The following is an 18,779-nucleotide window of genomic DNA, read 5'->3' as shown; positions in this document are numbered from 1 at the left end:
CCGACTGAGGGCAACCTGCCAGCAAGATTACCCCAAATGTAATGACTGCAACAGTGAAACACAAAGAACATCCTCTTTTCTGGGCACCAGGAAAAGTCTGGCATAGAAACCCTGACCCCAAATGTAATGACTGCAACAGTGAAACACAAAGAACATCCTCTTTTCTGGGCACCAGGAAAAGTCTGGCATAGAAACCCTGACCCCTTTTTTCTACTGGGGCAGGCTGAATAGCTCTGATATTGAGCAGGGAAAGTACTTGCTTTTGGGCCTACAGACACTGGTTTGGAGGAAGGTCTGAAAACCTGCTTGGGGTTGATAGTGAATGGAAGTGGAATTTGTATCCCTGGGATACAATGTTGAAGACCCATCGGTCCTGAGTGATGGACATCCAGTTTTTTGCATGAAGGGCAAGTTTTCCTCCTAGGAGCAAAAGCAGTTGGGCAGGGCTGGAAAGTAGATGTGAAAAGTCATTGTGAACTTTTTCCATAGAGGGGTGGCATACCACTCCCTGTTTCTGAGGTGGGGGCACTCCATTGTTTAGATCTCTGCATATCCTGAGACTGTAGTCTGGGTGGTCTGTTTCCCCTGGGTTTGGACTGCGAAGGCCTGGAAGGGGCTGGAATGGGCAAATTTTTAGAAGGCCAATGCCTACTGAATCTAGGTGGTTGCACTTGTAAGAATTCTTTAACAGTTTGCATAGATTTAGCTTTTTCTTCATCTTTTTAAGAACTTCTGCTTTGGTACCAAACAGTCCTTATTTAAAGGAGCATCTAGTGATTTGGATTTGACATGATCTGGTAAGGTTTGTTCCTTCAGCCAAGCATGTCTTCTCAGTACAGAACCAGTAACTGCAGCCCTGCAAGATGTTTCTAGGGCATCTAAGCCACACTGCAATGTATGCTTACTAACTTGGTTTGCAGAATGCATTAGCTCTTGTAAATCTTGGTTTTCTGCACAATCTGGAAATACAATTTTTTGTTTAATTAGTTCCATAATATGTTGCTGATACTTCAGCATGTGAAACTGGCAATTCATTGCCCTGATAGCAAGAGTTGCACAGGTATAGACCTTCTTACCCAATCTGTCTAAAGCTCTGGAATCCCTGTCCGAAGGAGTAGGATTTTTGGCTGTAGAGAAGCCGCGGTGGTGCAGTAGTGTTGTCACCTCACAGCAAGAGGTTCTCCCGTTCGATTCTCGGCTGGAGCGCCTTCTGTGGGAAGTCTGCATGTCCTCCCCGCGGTCGAATGGCGTTCGAAAGACATGCGTGAATGGGTATGCCTTCGTTGAAAGTTGGGCTGGCATCGTAAAAATAGACTGCCAATCATTAGCAGACTGGAGTTCCATTGTGGCGACCCCAAACCAAGAAAAGCCGAAAGGGGAAGAAAAAAAAAATCTTTAATACCTTTAGGTCCCTGGGAAATGATCTCTGGATCAGCAAAAGGATTCTTGAAAAGAAATTTGTGGGAATCGGGTACTCTGTAGTACCTAACAGGTTTTCTAGGGGCCGGGAGTAATGTGTCTGGAATAAGACTGGATTCCATAAAGACATCTACAACATCCAGGACAGGGGGTATAGCTAGAGGCCTGTGCTGAGGCAGCTCTAAGAATTTTCTGAGTCTCTTTTTGGACTGGGTGTAGTCTTGGCATTCCCAGGGGAAATGCTCTCAAAGTATGCAATGTTTCACCAAAAGAAAAATCCTCTGGGGGGGCAGAGGGAATGGATTCCTCTGCATCTGAATCCTCATAGGCTAAGGGCATGTCCTGATAATCAGAAGGGTCAGAGTCATCGGACTCCTAGTCTGTAGAATCAGAAGGGAACTCAATTCTTTGTCTCTTAGCAGGGGAAAGCCGGCTTTCCCCAATTAGCATAATAAGGTCTTCAGCCATTTTAAGCATTTGCTTTTGTGGCATGGGAGTTTGAGCATGCGCTTTGGTCGTCGGGTTTTCTAGACGTAGTGCATACTCTGGGCCTAAGAAACTCTGTGGTTTTGGCTAAAAATGAAGTTGTCGGTTTAAATCAAACATCTGTAAGATGGAATACACGCTCAGAAGCCGGTGCCTGCACAGCAGCTCCAGACCCATCCAAGGTAGAGACATCCGCAGGTTCCACAGTCGAAGAAGCATCTTGCAGCATACCGGACTCCGAATGGGTCTCAGCAGAGGCCTGCGAATCCATAGAAGTGGGCATCAGGGGCTGCAAAGGCGCCACACTGAGTACCGGCAGACTGGCGACTATAGCTTAACAGAAGCGTCGTTGGCAGTTTTGGACCTATGCAGTCTCTGTCTATCTTTATGTTTTTTCAGAAGATCGGTAGTCAGATGGCTTATCGAAGCCATTTCGGAATACGGAGAACGAGAGCGAAAGAATTTAGCAACAAAGATAGCCCGACTATAAACAGTTTGGGCGTTGAGGCACAAAACCGACCGGGAGGGACGTCGTGTTCTGGGCCAAAACAGATGACGCAGTAAGAATGAATCTCTGTGGGGTATTTGCTTTCCACAGGCAAGACAATTGTTAACTTTTTTCTGACATCGGTTAGAACAAGAAAAAGGTATCCCCAATGGGGTACTTAGCTTTAGAAGACTTCAGGTTTATCAACTCGAAAATGAAAATTTCAGGTAGCGGCCAACTGGCACTTGTGAACTGCTTCGGGCTCCTCCACGGCAAGAAAGACAGATGTAATGGCGTCGGCTGCCATTTTATACCCCTGACGATCTGACGTCATGGAAGAAGCGACAGAATCTGACGCAGAAATTCTAAGACTCTGTATTCGGGCCGGCTGAAGGCTACCTGCAGGCAGATAACCCAAGTGTGATGACTGCAACAGTGAAACACGAAGAACATCATGGTTTGTATCCTTGCATAGGCAAGACTGAGTTGAAGGTATAGTCCTAGTAACTGAAAATGGATGAACCACATGTCAAATATGGCTGATGCGGCATGGTCGTCTACCCACATGCATCCTGCATCAGATATAAGCTGACATCACACTGACTTGTGCACCTTTAAGCATATGAACCTGTCACCCAGTGTTTTTACTACATGATGCAAAGAAAAAACCTGCCACATAAATAATCTGTTTTAAGACCTACAAAAAATCTCACATTTTTAAATACATTCAACATCACTGAACAGTGGATTTCCTGCAAAATACAAGATTCATTAACATGGACACTGTTAAAGTGTCAAAAAAAGATGCAATTCATGTTGTATACATTTTCTAATTGGTGAGACTCCATTAGTGATGCTAACTCACTGTGCCTAGTTCTCCAATTTGGTTCCCAGCCAGCCTGCCTTTTCCTGCAGTCTCTCTGGGTGCTACAGTATTCTCAGACATCCCCAAGACATGCAGTAGGTGAAATGGTTTGCTTCTAGATTATCAGTAGATGTGCATGCGTATGTGTGTGTTACATATGCAAGCATCCTGTAACAGGCTGACAGGTCTGTTCAAAATGAGTTGCAATGCATTGTGTCCTCCGAGTGCCACGACAAGATCTGACTCCCAAAATCTTGAGTGAATTAAATGGATAATCAGAGAATCAATATGAAGTGCCCTGTTCCTGCCCACACACATACTTTACAATCGCATGTCAATGAAGCCTGTAGAAAGATAATGCACTCATCTGCATAATGAAAATTGTACAAAAACAGAAGAGATATACTTACAGGCTTTGGTGGTGGTGCTGTGCTAACTGTTAAGAAAAAGAAACACAAATTAACAATACAGAATACAGCTTAATGAAGACACATACCAAACCACATGCAATTAACAATATGCCTACACGTACACTTGCAGTAAGACACAGCAAGAACTGGATGAGGAGAAAATGTGCTACGGATGCAGTGACTGTGTCCATTTGTACAAAGCAAGCATACTACTACTTTAAACACATATGCCCTTTGATGAAAAAATGCAGTCAGATTCCAACGATTTTCTTACAAACCCACCCGGGACTGCACATCAAAATATTGACACCTCAGCTATGTAACATACTTATTAAAAAACACATTTTCAAAGGGGTTCAGTGCTACAGTTTAAAGATAACAGAGTGTATGCACTTTCTCATTTTCCTGTATGAAGACTGAAACAGCTGTACTTCTATCCCCATTAGGACCAGAACTGGTAGCATGCCATTGCTGTATGGAACCTTTGCTGGTGCACTCAGTGCCTTTATGTAGCCAGCAATACTAAGGGCAGCCTTCTGCTCTGATCTAACTTTAGCCTCAGGAAAATGCTTGTCACAAAAACATTATTTGTAAAATACTAACACTAATACAACAACTTCAATAAAATGGTTTTAAGAAAAATGCAATTCCCTTATTAGGCTAGAACAGTTTACTGTTACACTGAGTTGTCTTTGAAAATCTAGTGAATACCTTACACAGTTACAATACCTACTTAAGACGCACCACTTTAGCATACAATTTGTGAAGATACTCAGTTACAGAATTCTTTCTAATACAGTATCGTCAACCTACATCTGTACTGTGTTTATCTGTAGTGTTAGGTAAATGTATGGTTTGCAATACATATGGCAGCATCTAAAACATCTTCTGCAGAAATATTTCTGATACACGCAGCATTGCTGCAGCAGCTCTATAAAATGCACCTTATGTCTTGCAAAGGCTTGCCATGTTTGCAATCACAAAACATTAATACAACAGGCCAGCCACTCACACAGTATCTGTTTATTTAGGGACCAGCCTTCATTTCCCTTCCTGAATATTTATTTCCTTTTGTTAAGTTGGATTGTCCGATCTGGGCCAAAAGACCCGTTTCATCAGTTACAAGTGGAAAAGCTCATTAGAGCAGTAAAATTACAAACACAAACAGCAAGAACATTGCGCATTTTGAAAGATAATGTCAAATAACTAGTTCACAATTTATAAATAATCTAATGGAAAAAAAACAAGTAGCATGTAGCGAGTTTTGAGGATGCTAACAAAAGTATAAATATATGCATAATTTAGCCTGTGTGTGTGTGTGTGTGTGTGTGTGTGTGTGTGTGGGGGGGGGTATAAGATGAGTTAAGACTTTAGTGCAAGAATTATGAAGATGAGTTAGTGGTAATAAATTGGGTGAGAAATGTGCACAGCCATAAATAAGCTGGGCAAGTTTTTAAGTTACATAGAAAGAGTGGTAGGTTGGATTCACCCCTTAGACCACAGTGAATAGAGTTCCACAACTTAGTTACAGAAGACAAGTGTGGAGAGGGCACATAGTGATAACTGGGTTTTGACATAAGGATCATAGTTGCTTACTTGGAATACACTTGCGAAGCAGGTGTGAGATCACTGGGGACTTACTATGGTTAAATAATGTGGCAGACTGCTTTGTTGTGTTGCAAATACAGTATGTTTAACACTTATTGCCATTTTGCTTGTTAAGAGTACTACGTAGTGATGGGCTTTAGATGGTTGGTGGCAACCCTGCCAATGCAATTACAACACTGAGCGGGTTTATTAAAGGAGTCTTTTTCCCGATGTTGGTTAGGATGGAAGATACACAACAAATAGATGGAAGGAAGGAATAAACTTTGGACAAAAAGATTCTATGCTTGCTGGGTGATATATAGTTTAATTCTGAGCAAGCCATCTAGTTTTTGTTAGTTTTAGAGATAATTCAGTTGGTACAGTAGTGAAATTGATTTATTACTCATGATTACACCTAGAAGTTTTTGCTTATTAGACATGTTCCAGTGAATTGTTCTTAGAAGTAATGGCGATCTATGCATTACTTTTAAAAGAACACTTTTTTCGGGGGTGGGAGGCATAGTATTAATTGAGAATCTTTGAGCCAGCTTTCAAACTTAGTGAATGAGAGCTGAACTAGCTCTTACAGTTAAACAACTGAAGATGATGAACAGATTAATGCAGAGTTAACAAGCAGGAATTAGTATAGTATGATGAAAAATTCAGCAATTGTATACTCTTTGTTAATGAGGATATTAAAAGAAAATGCTGACTAAAAATGTATCCTGGTGTCACCCAAAGTGGGAACAAAAAGTTATCTTTCCATTTTACAGACTGGCTGTGATGAGACAGTAAGCGATGAGGGCCTCAGCTGTAGGTCATAAAAGTTTTTTGAAAACTTTTGACAGATTCAGAAAGATTAAAGCTGTGAGGAGATTTTAATTTAGACGAGTATAAACAGTATGTAGAAGAACAGAAGTGTTTGTGTGGCTTGGTCAAAATCCGTTGAGAGTCCGTGATGTTATTTTTGGTGAAATACCCTACTAGTTGTGCCTACATGCATTTTAAAGGAGTTTAGAGACTGGAGATAGTAGCATCTCATCTCAAATTACAGACTTGTTGCAATATTATCTTGCCTTCCTTTGTGGACAGGGTTGATAAAAGGATTGTTACCATAAGTGGACAGAAATTGTCCAGATGATCAACAGTTGCTTTTCTGAACTCACAAACTGCCAGAATCCAATCACATCCAGTACAGGCAGCAGATATTCCTCTTGTGCTAGTTCTTTGAGTAAAAAGACTGGCAGATGCAATGACCATCATTTCTACTACAAGCTCTGGCATGAAACATATTTGCTTTCAGTGAAAGTCTCATTATGGAAGACCATGTACAGTGAGCTTACACACAAGAGCTTGTAACTTGGGAGTTCATTCTAAACAAGGAAACAAAATTTGTTTCCCAAGACAGAGACTTTACAACAGCTGTGTATGCAGGCTCAAACAGGAGATATAAAACTTCAGCATAAATGTCTTAACAGTTAGTTCCCACGCTGGTACACAAGCAGAACCAAGAGAAATATGCCAACTCCACAGGTGTGGAAGGTAATGTGCTGACTGTGACCCAGGAGACCAAATTCTTATAGCTGCTTGTGTGCCAGCTGGAGATAGTTACACAGAAGGGCAGGAATAATTAGGCTCAGCCTGCACACCTCTCTTCAGGGGAATGGATGGGAAGTGTACACTGGGGGGCACACTCCCCTGTGAAAAACAGGTAATACAATGTCAGGGCTGCTACCTACATCATGTGGACATATGAATGGCCATTAAGCAATTCCACAAAAAAAAAGTCTGGATGCTTCAGGGGATGCACAGGTTTCAGCAAGACTAATACAAAACACACTTCACTAGCATGTGGGCTGAACGCTCTACCTCCTGCTTCACTGACTCTCCCTCCATGGAGCAAATTGGCTGTAGGGCTCTTGCCTTGAGAACTGGTACAAATTAGTTCATTATGTGCCAGGTGGGACAGACAAGATGGTCAGTGAGGGTACTGGCAAAACAAATACTTGTAGGAATATTAACTATGAATGAGGAATAACCATGTTAAATTTAAAGGAGAACCGCAGCCACAGACTCAAAAAACATATTTATTTCATCACGGTTTGGTGTTTCCTACATTTTAACACCACTCTGGGACTATTTACAGGTTTTAGATATCTTTATATGTAATTTCTGAGTCTGACCACATGGGGTCTGGCATCTTGAAGTAATTCTGATTGTTTAGTCTGCTTCTAGGTATCCCAGAATTCATTGTTTGTTTCTAAATTGCATCATGTCTGCCACTTTTTCCCTAAAGCTCCTGTCACTGCACTGATCTTACAGGCATTCATTGCTGTGTTTTAGTCACCTAGTTTTGGTTAACATTTATTCCTTTTTCAATGACTACGTCAAACACAAGCAGTGCAAATGCCACAGAACAGAACTGAAAAGTGCATTTTATTGCTGCTTGCTCTTGGAAATGCTAACTTAATTTCTTTTGTGAAGCCTAAACTGTAGTTCAAGGCATCTCCCCTCCCTCTTCACACCTACCTGTCAAAGTGCTAAGGGTAATTTGACCCATTATCTGCATGTGACTGACAGCAACAGCAAGTGACCTGACTAACGTACTGTTTTGTCACAGCCTTTCCTTCCTTACAGTAGGGCACTTCTTTGTTGCACTCCTCCTGCTGTCAAATTTAAATCTGAGCTCCAGAGCAGTGGGAGAAATCACAGCTTTGCAAACCACCAAACTCCCAGTTTCTTTCCTTCCAGTTTGGCTAAACAGCTGACAACTGATGCAATATAAACATGATATACTTTGCATACTTGCATGACAGTAGTCGCATTTTTTTTAAGTGGCAATTTAAGATTAAGGTATCACATACTTCATGTAGTCTTATGTAGTGTCTATTGTGACAGACCTCTGCTTCCTATGTAAAATGACACAATTAATGTGTATGCATGGTAAGAATGAGTGTAAAGACCCTGGGCGCAGTAGATAAGCCAAAGGGCAGTGCAGAGAATTGGTAATGCATTGAGCCTGCTTTGAATCGGAGGTATCTTCTGCATGCTTGTCTGATTGGGACATGCAGGTATGCCTCTTAGGTCTAAAGTCACAAGCCAAGCCTTCTTGCCCAGCATGGGCAAAAGCTGCTGTAGAGTCAACATTTTGAATTTTGGTACATCCAGGTATGTGTTTAGTAAAGATAGGTCCAGTATTGGCATCCAGGCCTTGTCTTTTCTTGATACCAACAACAGTCTTGAATAAAATCCTTGTCCCTGCTCTTGCTCTGGTACTTGTTGAATGGCCCTGAGGGATGAGATTTGTTTTTGTGCCTCTGCCCATTGATTTTTTGGCAGGTCTGGCCAACCGTTTGCCCTTGGCAGGGTATGGAAGTGAAACCTCTAGCCTTGTGACACTATGTCTAGGACCCATTTGTCCTGGGTTATGATGTGCCAATTTTGAGAAAAAAGTGCTAGTTTTCCCCCTTAAGGTGCTGCCAGAAGATATGTGCTTGGTGCAGGCAGGGGGGAGTCATTGAGACTGTTTCCTGTATGGCTGTGATTTGTCTTTTGCACTTTTGGAGGTAGAAGCACCCCATTGTTTAGACCTGTATGAACCTTGGGGCTGGGATCTGCCACTAGGGCATCTGGATCTGCCCCTTTGTGGCCCGTCTGACACTGGAAAGGACCAATTCGTTGTTGGCCAGTGTCTGCTAAATCTTGGAGGCTGTACCTGTAAGAAATCCTTGACCGTTTGCATAGATTTTGCTTTGTCCTCCATTTTCTTTAACACTTCTTCTGCCTTGACACCAAACAAGGTGTCATGTTGTAATAAAGCATCTAATAATTTTGCTTTGACATGATCGGGCAAATTTTGTTCCTTTAACCAAGCATGCCTCCTAATGACAGAACCCGTAACAGCAGCCCTGCAGGAGGCCTTCAGAGAATCAAAACCACATTGCAAAGTATGCTTTCCAACTTGTTCAGCTGCATGCAATAAATCCTGCATTTCCTTGTTTTCTGCACATTAAGAATTTATCAACATTTTCTGTTTAAGCAGTGACAGAATATATTGCTGATACTGGAGCATATGAAACTGACAATTTAAAGCTCTTTTTTTCCCCATCTGCCCAGTGCCCTAGAATCCCTGTCAGAGGGGGTACGGTTTTTTGCAGTGGAAGCCTTGATCCCTTTGGGACCCTGAGAGATAGTTTTTGGGTCGGCAGTAGGGTTTTTGAAAAGGAATTTATGAGAGTCAGGAACCCTGTAGTATCTGTCCGGCTTAACAGGAGCTGGAAGTAAGGAGTCAGGGGTCAGACTATACTCTGAAAAGACATCATCCACAATGTCCAACACAGGTGGAATAGCTAGGGGCCTGTGTTGTGGTAGTAAAAGGAAGTCTCTGAGCCTTTTCTTAGATTCTGAAAAATCTTGGCTCTCCCAGTGGAAATGTTCCCTCATGGTATGCAAGGTTTCCCAAAAGAGTAGTCCTCAAGAGGAGAGGCTGAAGGGATTGATTCTTCAGCATCAGAGTCCTCATAGAGGGGTAAAGAGTATCCCTGGTCTGAAGAGGAATCAGAAGAAATGGAAACCTGGTCAGAGGAATCATAGTCTGTATCTTGCCTAGGCATTTTATAAGGAGGGGGATGGGAACCCCTGATCAGAGTAATTAGGTCTTCGGCCATTTTGAGCATCTGTTTTTAGGCATGGAGGCCTGTCCAGGTGAATGCTGTACTTGTTTCTTTGTCTTTAATAGTTTTAGACTTGGTTGTTGTTTTGATGGTAAGCTGTGAAGGTCTGAAAACACCTACAGAAGCTGATGCCTGCTCAGTGGCTCCGGACCCATCTGAGGGGTTAATTTCCGTAGGCCCAATACCTTGAGTTTCCAGAGGCCTAGAAATCTCCACGTGGGAGTCGGAGGTGGCCTGTGGCTCTGAGGTAGTGGGTGTCAGGGGCTGCGAAAGCGCCTCACTGAGAACCGCCGACTGGCCTAAAAGAGGCTTCATCGTCAGTTTTGGAACTTGGATGCCTGTCCTTATCTTTGTCTTTGCGTTTTTTGTGTATTCCGGTCGGTTGTTCCGACAGCATGGTATAATTGAACCTTCGGCCAAAATAATGGCATGTAAAATCAAATCGTTTAACAGTGCACTTGTTAAATCTAGCACAAAACTGACAACTAGTGATGTCGTGGTCTGGGCCTAGGCATGGAATACAGTAAGAATGAAAATCCTTATGAGGTATTTGCTTCCCACAAGAAATGCAATTATTAACTTTTACTGACATCGGTCTGAGGCAAGAAAAAGTTTCCCCAACGGGGTACTTAGCTTTATTTAAGACTTCGGTTCTGAAATTCGAAAATCTCAGGAGTCGGCCGACCGGCACTTGCGAACTGCTTTTGCTTCGTGCACCGCGCGGCAAGAAAGACTGAAGAAAATGGCATCTGCTGCATGTTACATACCCCTGGCGCACTGACGTCAGGGAAGAAGCGACAGCAACAGACACCGGACCAAGACTTTGGAACTCTGGCCGACTGCGGGACCGCCTGACGGCAGGATAACCCAAGTGTAATGACTGCAGCAGTGAAACACGATGAACATCTGATAGTACGTGTAGCCTGCTTTGAAGTGTAGGTATCTTCTGCAAGATTCCCAGATTAGTATGTGCAGGTATGCTTCCTTTAAATTTAGTGTTGCCAACCAGGCATTTTTGCTTAACATAGGAAGCAACTGGTGAAGAGTCAGTATCTTGAATTTTGGAATCACCAAAAAGGTGTTTAGAGTAGGCAGTTCCAGGATAGGACGTCATGAATTGTCTTCTCTGGGTACCAGGAAAACTCTAGAGTAGAAGCCTTGTCCCTTTTCTTCTTCTGGTACCAACTGAACAGCCCCTATGCTTAAGAGAGAAAGTACTTGCTTTTGGGCCTCTGCCCACTGATTTGGAGGTAGAACCGGCCAACCGCTTGGAGTTGGTAAAGTGTGGAAGTGAACACTTCATCCTTGGGACACTATTTAAAACCCATTTGTCCTGGGTAACGAGTCCCCAGTTCTTTGCATGAAGTTAAATCTTTCCCCACAAAGGGGCAGTCAGTTGAGAAGGGCTTGGAAGTTTTAAAATGAAGTCAGAGACAGTTTACCATAGGGGGGAGTTTTATTACTTCCAGATTTGGAAGTGGAGGCCCCCCACTGCTTAGTCCTGTGTGTCCCCTGGGACTGAAGCCTGGGTGCTCTGCTGGATCTGGGTTTGGACTGAGAAGGTCTGGAAGAGGCAGGAAAGGACCAATTCTTAGAAGGCCAATGCCTACTAAATCTTGGTGGCTGTACTTGTAAATAATCTTTAACAGTTTGCATAGATTTAGCTTTTTCCTCCACCTTTTTAAAAACTTCTTCTGCACTGCTGCCAAACAGGCAGTCCTGATTTAAGGGGGCATCCAGCAATTTTGCTTTAACATGATCTGGCAAGGATTGCTCCTTAAGCCAAGCATGCTTTCTAAGTACAGACTCAGTTACCGCAGCCCTGCAAGTTGCCTCTAGTGACTCAAAACCACAACGCAATGTATGTTTACCAACTTGTTCATCAGAATGCATTAAATCCTGTAAATCCTTATTTCAGCACAATCAGGAAACAATTTTTTAAGCAATCCAATAATATACAGCTGATACTTTACCATATGAAACAGGCAATTCAAGGCCCTAATGGCCAAAGTTGAAAAAGTATATACCTTCTTACCCCATCTATCCAGCGCCCTGGAGTCTCTATCAGAGGGGGTAGGATTTTTGGCAGTAGTAGCTTTAATGCCCTTGGATCCCTGTGAAACGGTTTCAGAATCCACAATATGATTTTTAAAAAGGAACTTGTGAGAGTCAGGAACCCGGTAATATCTATCAGGTTTCCTGGAAGCAGGAGGTAAGGAGTCAAGGGCCATGCTAGATTCCGAAAAGGCATCATCAACAATGTCCAGTACAGAAGGTATAGCTAAAGGCCTATGCTGGGGCAGGAGTAAGAAATCCCTAAGCCTCTTAGAATCAGAGAAATCCTGACTTTCCCAACAAAAATGCTCCCTGAGAGTATGCAAGGTTTCACCAAAAGAGAAATCCTCTGGGGGGGAGGAGCAGAGGGAATAGAGTCCTCAGCATCAGAATTCTCATAGGTAGATAAGGGTAAATCCTGGTCATCAGAGGAAACCGAGATTTCAGAATCCTGGTCTGAAGCATCATAAGCAAACTCAGTCCTAGGTCTCTTAAAGGGGGAAAGTTGGCTTCCCCTGATTAAAGTAATAAGATATTCAGTCATTCTGATCATTCGTTCTTTAGGCATAAAGGCCTGACCATGCAGTCTGGGCGTCAGTTTTCTAGGCATGGTTAGAGTTTTAGGCCTTTAAGAAGAAGATGGCATCAGTTTAATATGCAAGTCAGTAGGCCTGAATACACTCTCAGAAGCCGGTGCCTGCACAGCGACTCCAGACCCATCCAAGGTAGAGACATCCGCAGGTTCCACAGTTGAAGCATCTCGCAGCATACCGGACTCCGAATGGGTCTCAGTAGAGGCCTGCGAATCTGTAGTAGCGGGTATCGGGGGCTGCGAAAGCACCTCACTGAGTACTGGCGAACTGGGCGGCCTGTCTGTCTTTATCTTTGCATTTTTTCAGAATGTCGGTAGTCGAATGGCTTACCGAAGACATATCAGGATAATTGAACAAAGCACCAAAATATTTTGAAGTGCAGACATACCAACGACGGATAGTTTGTGGTTTAAATAAGGCACAAAACCGACAGCGAGGCACATCGTGGTCAGGGCCTAGGCAAGGAATACGGTACGAATGAAAATTTTTATGGGGTATTTGCTTTCCGCAAGAAATGCAATTATTTACTTTTACTGACATTGGTTTACAGCAAGTTTGGCTCCAGGAACTGGATCTTTTCCATTTTTCAGCATATGATTTTCTAGTACTAGGCCTCCTTGCCTCCAGAATGACATCCAGCACTCGCTTAATGAGGGATGGTAATGGAGAGCGCTCAGGTAATTAGCCAGGCTGCAAGGTTCAGGGTTTGAAGCTGGGGGTGCAGAATCTGGCCCTCCTGCTGGGACAGCAGAGAAGGGGTCTGAGGCAGGTGCCACGGTTCCAGCAGTGACATACTGCGCAAGAGGGGGTACCAGTGTTGGCGTGGCCAGTCTGGTGCAATGAGTATTGTCCTTTGTTTGTCCTGTTTGATCTTTAGTAGGACTTTGGAGAGTAGAGGCAGAGGAGGGAAAGGCATAAAATGAGAGGTTTTCCCAGGAGAAGGACAGGGCATCCACTTTCCAAGCTTGTCTGTGGGGAGTCCTTGTGCAGAATTTCTCCAATTGGTAATTCTGAGGGGAGGCAAACAGGTCTATCTCTGGACTCCCCCCATTTGTTTCTCAACGCGTTGAATATCTTTGGTTCCGGTTTCTACTCGTGTGGGTCCATGAGATTTCTGCTTAGGTCATCTGCCAGTGAGTTTAGCTTGCCTGGCAGGAATTGAGCCTGTAGGTACACTTAGTAGCTCAAGGCCATGTTCCACAAAGCCATGACTAGTCTGCAGAGGGGGTATGAGTGGGTTCCCCCATGCTTATGTACCACATAACCGTGTGGTGTTTTCTGTTTTTACCAATAATTGTCCAGGAAGGATGTGATCCTTGAAGGCTGTCAGAGCATTCTGTACAGCTAACATTTTTTTTTGATTGATATGCAGGTTCATATGACTCTGGTTCCATTTGCCCTGAATGCACTGCCCTGCCAAGTGAGCCCCCCATGCATAGTCTGATGAGTCTGTTAGGGTTTGGGCGGCAGGGGGAAGAATGAATGGCAGCCCTTGTTGAGGTAGCAGGCCTCTGCCCACCAAAGGAATTCTGTCTTTATACAAGGGATGATAGGAATCACTGTTTCCAGATCCTGAGAATGTTGACACCATAGGCTTTTTAGATACCATTGTAGTTTCCTTATATGCAGTCTTGCATATGAAATTAGTAGGATGCAAGAGGCCATGAAGCCCAGAGCTTGCAGTATTCTCCTTGCAGTTAACTGGGTCTTTGCGGCCAGTAATTTGAAGAAGGCTGTCAGATGAACTTGCTTCTCTGGCATGAGGTAGGCCATCTCGAAAGCTGTGTTCAAGCTTGCTCCAAGGAATACAATTTGTTGGCAGGGTACTATATGAGATTAAGATTTCTTTTATTTTATGCTGTACCCCAGTGAGGTTAGAAGTTTCTTTACAAATGCCAGATAATTTAATAGTATGTCCTGGCTTTCTGCCTGAATTAGACAATCGTCCAGGTATGGGTATATATGAATATTTCTTTGCCTGCAAAACGCAATAACTGGAGCTAAGCACTTTGTGAATAACCCTGGGGCAGAAGATAATCCAAATGGCAGTGCAGAGAACTGACGGTGCATGTAGCCTGCTCTGAAGCATAGGTATTTTCTGTAAGAATCCCTTATTGGGATGTGTAGGTAAGCTTCCTTTAAATCCAATCTTGCCAACCAGGCATTTTTGCCCAGCACAGGAAGCAGCTGATGAAGGGTTAAGTATACTGAATTTTGGAATTACCAAAAAGGTGTTTAGGATAGATAGTTCCAGGATAGGATGCCAGGAGTTGTCTTTTCTGGGAACCAGGAAAGGTCTGGAGTAAAAACCTTGTCCCCATTCTTCTGCTGGGACAGGATGAATAGCCTTGATACTTAGGAGAGAGATAACCTGCTGTTGAACCTCTGCCCGCAGATTTGGGGGTAGGTCTGGGCAACCTTTTGGGGTTGGTAAGGTGTGGACGTGGAATCTGTATCCTTGGGAAACTATTTAAAACCCATTTGTCTTGGGTAATGAGTTCCCAGTTTTTTACATGCAGGGTGATCTTTCCCTCTAAAGGCGCGGTCAGATGAGCAGGGCTTGGAAGGTTTAAGGTTAAGTCATTGCAACAGTTTACCATAGGGGGGTGTCTTACTACTTCCACTTCTGGAAGTGGGAGCCCCCCCACTGCTTAGGCCTGTGAGTACCTTGAGACTGTGGCCTAGGTGGTCTGCTGTTCCAGGATTTGGACTGAGAAGGCCTGGAAGAGACAGGAAAGGACCAATTCTTAGAAGGCCAACGCCTGCTAAATCTGGGAGGCTGTACTTGCAGGAAATCTTTAACACTTTGCATAGATTTAGCTTTTTCCTCCATCTTTTTAAGAATGGCTTCTGCTTTGTTGCCAAACAGGCGGCCTTGGTTTAAGGGAGCATCCAGTAATTTGGCTTCAACATGATCAGGCAAAGATTGCTCCTTAAGCCAAGCATGCCTTCTAAGAACAGACCCAGTAACAGCAGCCCTACAAGATGCCTCTAAGGAGTCAAAGCCACATTGCAAAGTATGTTTGCCAACTTGTTCAGCAGAATGCATTAAATCCTGTAATTCTTTATTTTCAGCACAGTCAGGAATCAACATCAATTTCTGTTTAAGTAATCCAATAAGATGCTGCTGGTACTTTAACATTTGAAACTGGCAGTTTTAAGGCCCTAATGGCCAAAGTAGCAGCAGTGTATACCTTCTTTACCCATCTGTCCATGGCCCTGGAATCTCTAACAGAGGGGGTAGGATTTTTGGCAGTAGTAGCCTTAATGCCTTTGGGTCCCTGTGAAATGATCTCTGGGTCCGCAGTACGATTCTTAAAGAGGAACTTGTGAGAATCGGGTACTCTGTAATACCTGTCAGGGTTTCCTGGGAGCTGGAGGTAAGGTGTCTGGGGCCAGGCTAGATTCCAAGAAGACATCTACAATGTCCAGTACAGGGGAGATAGCTAAAGACCTGTGTTGAGGCAGGAGTAAGAATTCCCTAAGCCTCTTTTTGGAGTCAGAGTAATCCTGGCTTTCCCAGTGAAAATGCTCCCTAAGTGTGCAAAGTTTCACCAAAAGAGAAATCTTCGGGAGGGGAAGCAGAGGGAAAGGAGTCCTCTGCATCAGAATCCTCATAGATAGATAACGGCAAATCCTAGTCATCAGAAAAAAATAGAAATTTCAGAATCCTGATCAGAAGAATCAGAAGGAAAATCGGTTCTAGGTCTCTTAGAGGGAGAAGGGTAGCTTCCCCTGACTAGAGTAATAAGGTCTTCAGCTATTCTTATTTGTTTTTTAGGCATATGGGCCTGACCATGCGGTTTGGACATCGGTTTTCTAAGAGTGGATCGAGTCTTAGGCCTTGAAGAAGATGGTGTTGGTTTGATATGCAAGTCAGTAGGCCTGAATACACCCTCAAAAGCCGGTGCCTGCACAGCGGCTGCAGACCCATCCAAGGTAGAGACATCTGCAGGTTCCATAGTCGAAGAAGCATCTTGCAGCATGCCGGACTCCGAATGGGTCTCAGTAGAGGCCTGCAAATCTGAAGTAGTGGGTATCAGGGGCTGCGAAAGCGCCTCACTGAGTACCGGCGAACTGGCGACTAGCTTAACGGAAGTGTCGTCGGCAGCTTTGGACCTATGCGGTCTGTTTTTACGTTTTTTCGGAATGCTGGTAGTCGGATGGCTTACCGAAGCCATTTCTGGTTAATTGAACAAAGTACCAAAATAGTTAGATGCGAAAATGAACCAAAAACGAGTAGTACGAGGATTGAATAATACACAGAACCGACAGAGAGGGACGTTGTGGTTTGAACCTAAGCAAGAAATGCAGTACGAATTAAAATCTTTATAAGGTATTTGCTTTCTACAAGAAATACAATTGTTAACTTTTACTGAAATTGGTTTAGAGCAAGAAAAAGGATACCAAATGGGGTACTTGGCTTTTTAGAAGACTTCGGTTCTGAAACTCAAAAAACGACAATTTCAGAAGTCGGCTGATCGACACTTGCGAACTGCTTCTGCTTTGGGCACCGCACGGCAAGAAAGACTGATGTAATGGCGTCGGCTGCATGCTTTATACCACTGACGACCTGACATCATGGAAGAAGAGACAGCAACCGACGCAGGATCCAAGACTTTGATAATCAGGCTGGCTGAGGGTTACCTGCAAGCAGATAACCCAAATGTAATGACTGCAATAGTGAAACTAGAAGAATATCCTCTGGATATTATTTGCAGCACCCAACGGTCTGATGACACAGACTCCCATGCCGTCAGGTGCATCGAAAAGCGACCCCCGACTGCCTCCAGAATGGAGCAGTCAGGCAACCCCTCAGGGCTGTTGCACAGGCCTGTCAGAGAATGGCTCTCGAGACCCAAAATTTTTCAGACACCCCCCCCCCCCCACCTCTGGGCTGGCATCTGTCCTGTCCCCCCTCTGCCTCTGCGGGAAGGGAGTCCCGAGTGTCCCGGGAACACAGACTTCCAGAACCATATCTTTTTTTGGCCCCTCTGATTCCTGGAAAAGGATCTTTGTGGGTTAGAGAAGTGGATTCTGATGGCAGACAGTGTTCTTCCTGTCCTTCTCACTCTGGACTAATGTCTCCCAAAGTGTCTTCCCAAACAAGGAAGAACCATGTAAGGGGCATTCATAAAAGATGCCTTAAAGGATTCCATAAATTGACAAAGCCTAAGCCAGGCGTGTTGCTTCATGGCAATGCCGGACCTTGCAGCCCTTTGCTGCTCCTTCAGTGGCATGTGAAAGGAGGTGCACGGACATATTCGTAACCGCTTTGAGAGTGGCCATTCTCATGGAGAATGTGTGTTTATCCTCCGGAGACAGGGACTCTGAGGGGGGGGGGGGGCTCAGTGAACTCCTTGACGAGGTCTCGCTATAGTAAGTAACATGGGCCAAATAATTCAGCTCCCCTATAGAAAAGGTTGAGGAAGCATATATCTGCTTTCCCAGACTATCGTCCTGGATTCTTGGTCGGGGCGATGGACTGTAGAACTTTTCTGGACCAGTTCTTTCTTGGTGGCAGCCGCTACCACCATGGTGTCCACAGGGGACCCCTTGTTCCAGCTTGGTCTATCCACTGGAGGGCTCAAGATCTTATTGGGGCATATGGGGATTGGCTCCATGGCCTCCAGCTCCTTTCATCCCCTGGTGGTAATGAGGTCCACCAAGGGTTTTGTGTGTGTGTGTGTGGGGACACCCAGGTGGTAGACGGGCCCGTGCTGAAGGCTTCCAGGAACACAGACTTGTCCAAGGAAGGTTTGGGGGCAGACCAACCCCCCCCAACACTGGCGCAGGATTTCCATGTCTCCAAAGGAGACATCATCAGGGGGGGGGGTGATCTGGAAGAACCTTCCCTTTCCTCCAAGTCAGTATCCTCAGTGAGGGACTCTGGAGAGGAGTCCAAGAGCCTCCTTTTGCATGTTCACTTGCGAGGGCTCACAAACTACTCGCAGGTCCTCGAGGGAAACAGTCTGGGGCACCTCGGGCATTGGCTGCCCTGCATGGGCAAAATGATACAAGACACACCCAGAGATGAGGGAGTCAGGGCGGAATCCAATGAGATAGTCAGGGGCCTTGTTCCCCTGGAGAGAACCCTCTCCACCACGACCGTCAAGGGAAAACGAGCCTCCTGAGGAACTGGTAAGGAGACTGCTCTCCCTGGATCCGGTGTGGGGATCAGAGCTGAGCAAAACGGAGCAGAGA

General features: G+C 44.4%; 1 protein-coding gene across 3 annotated transcripts in view; it reads right to left on the bottom strand.

Annotated features, from left to right (window-relative positions):
- Positions 1 to 18,779, bottom strand: part of LOC122806267 (SRSF protein kinase 1-like) — a 1,654,485-nt gene that overhangs the window by 545,433 nt on the left and 1,090,273 nt on the right. For all 3 annotated transcript variants that reach the window (XM_044076540.1, XM_044076542.1, XM_044076541.1), the window contains exon 8: positions 3,668 to 3,693. In XM_044076540.1, coding sequence (XP_043932475.1) covers positions 3,668 to 3,693 — 26 coding nt within the window. The remainder of the gene's footprint in view (positions 1 to 3,667; positions 3,694 to 18,779) is intronic.

Source organism: Protopterus annectens, chromosome 7.part0 (assembly GCF_019279795.1).
Source record: "Protopterus annectens isolate FY-2018-M chromosome 7.part0, PAN1.0, whole genome shotgun sequence".
Taxonomy (NCBI): Eukaryota; Metazoa; Chordata; order Ceratodontiformes; family Protopteridae; genus Protopterus; species Protopterus annectens.
This window is presented reverse-complemented; position numbering and strand designations above follow the sequence as displayed.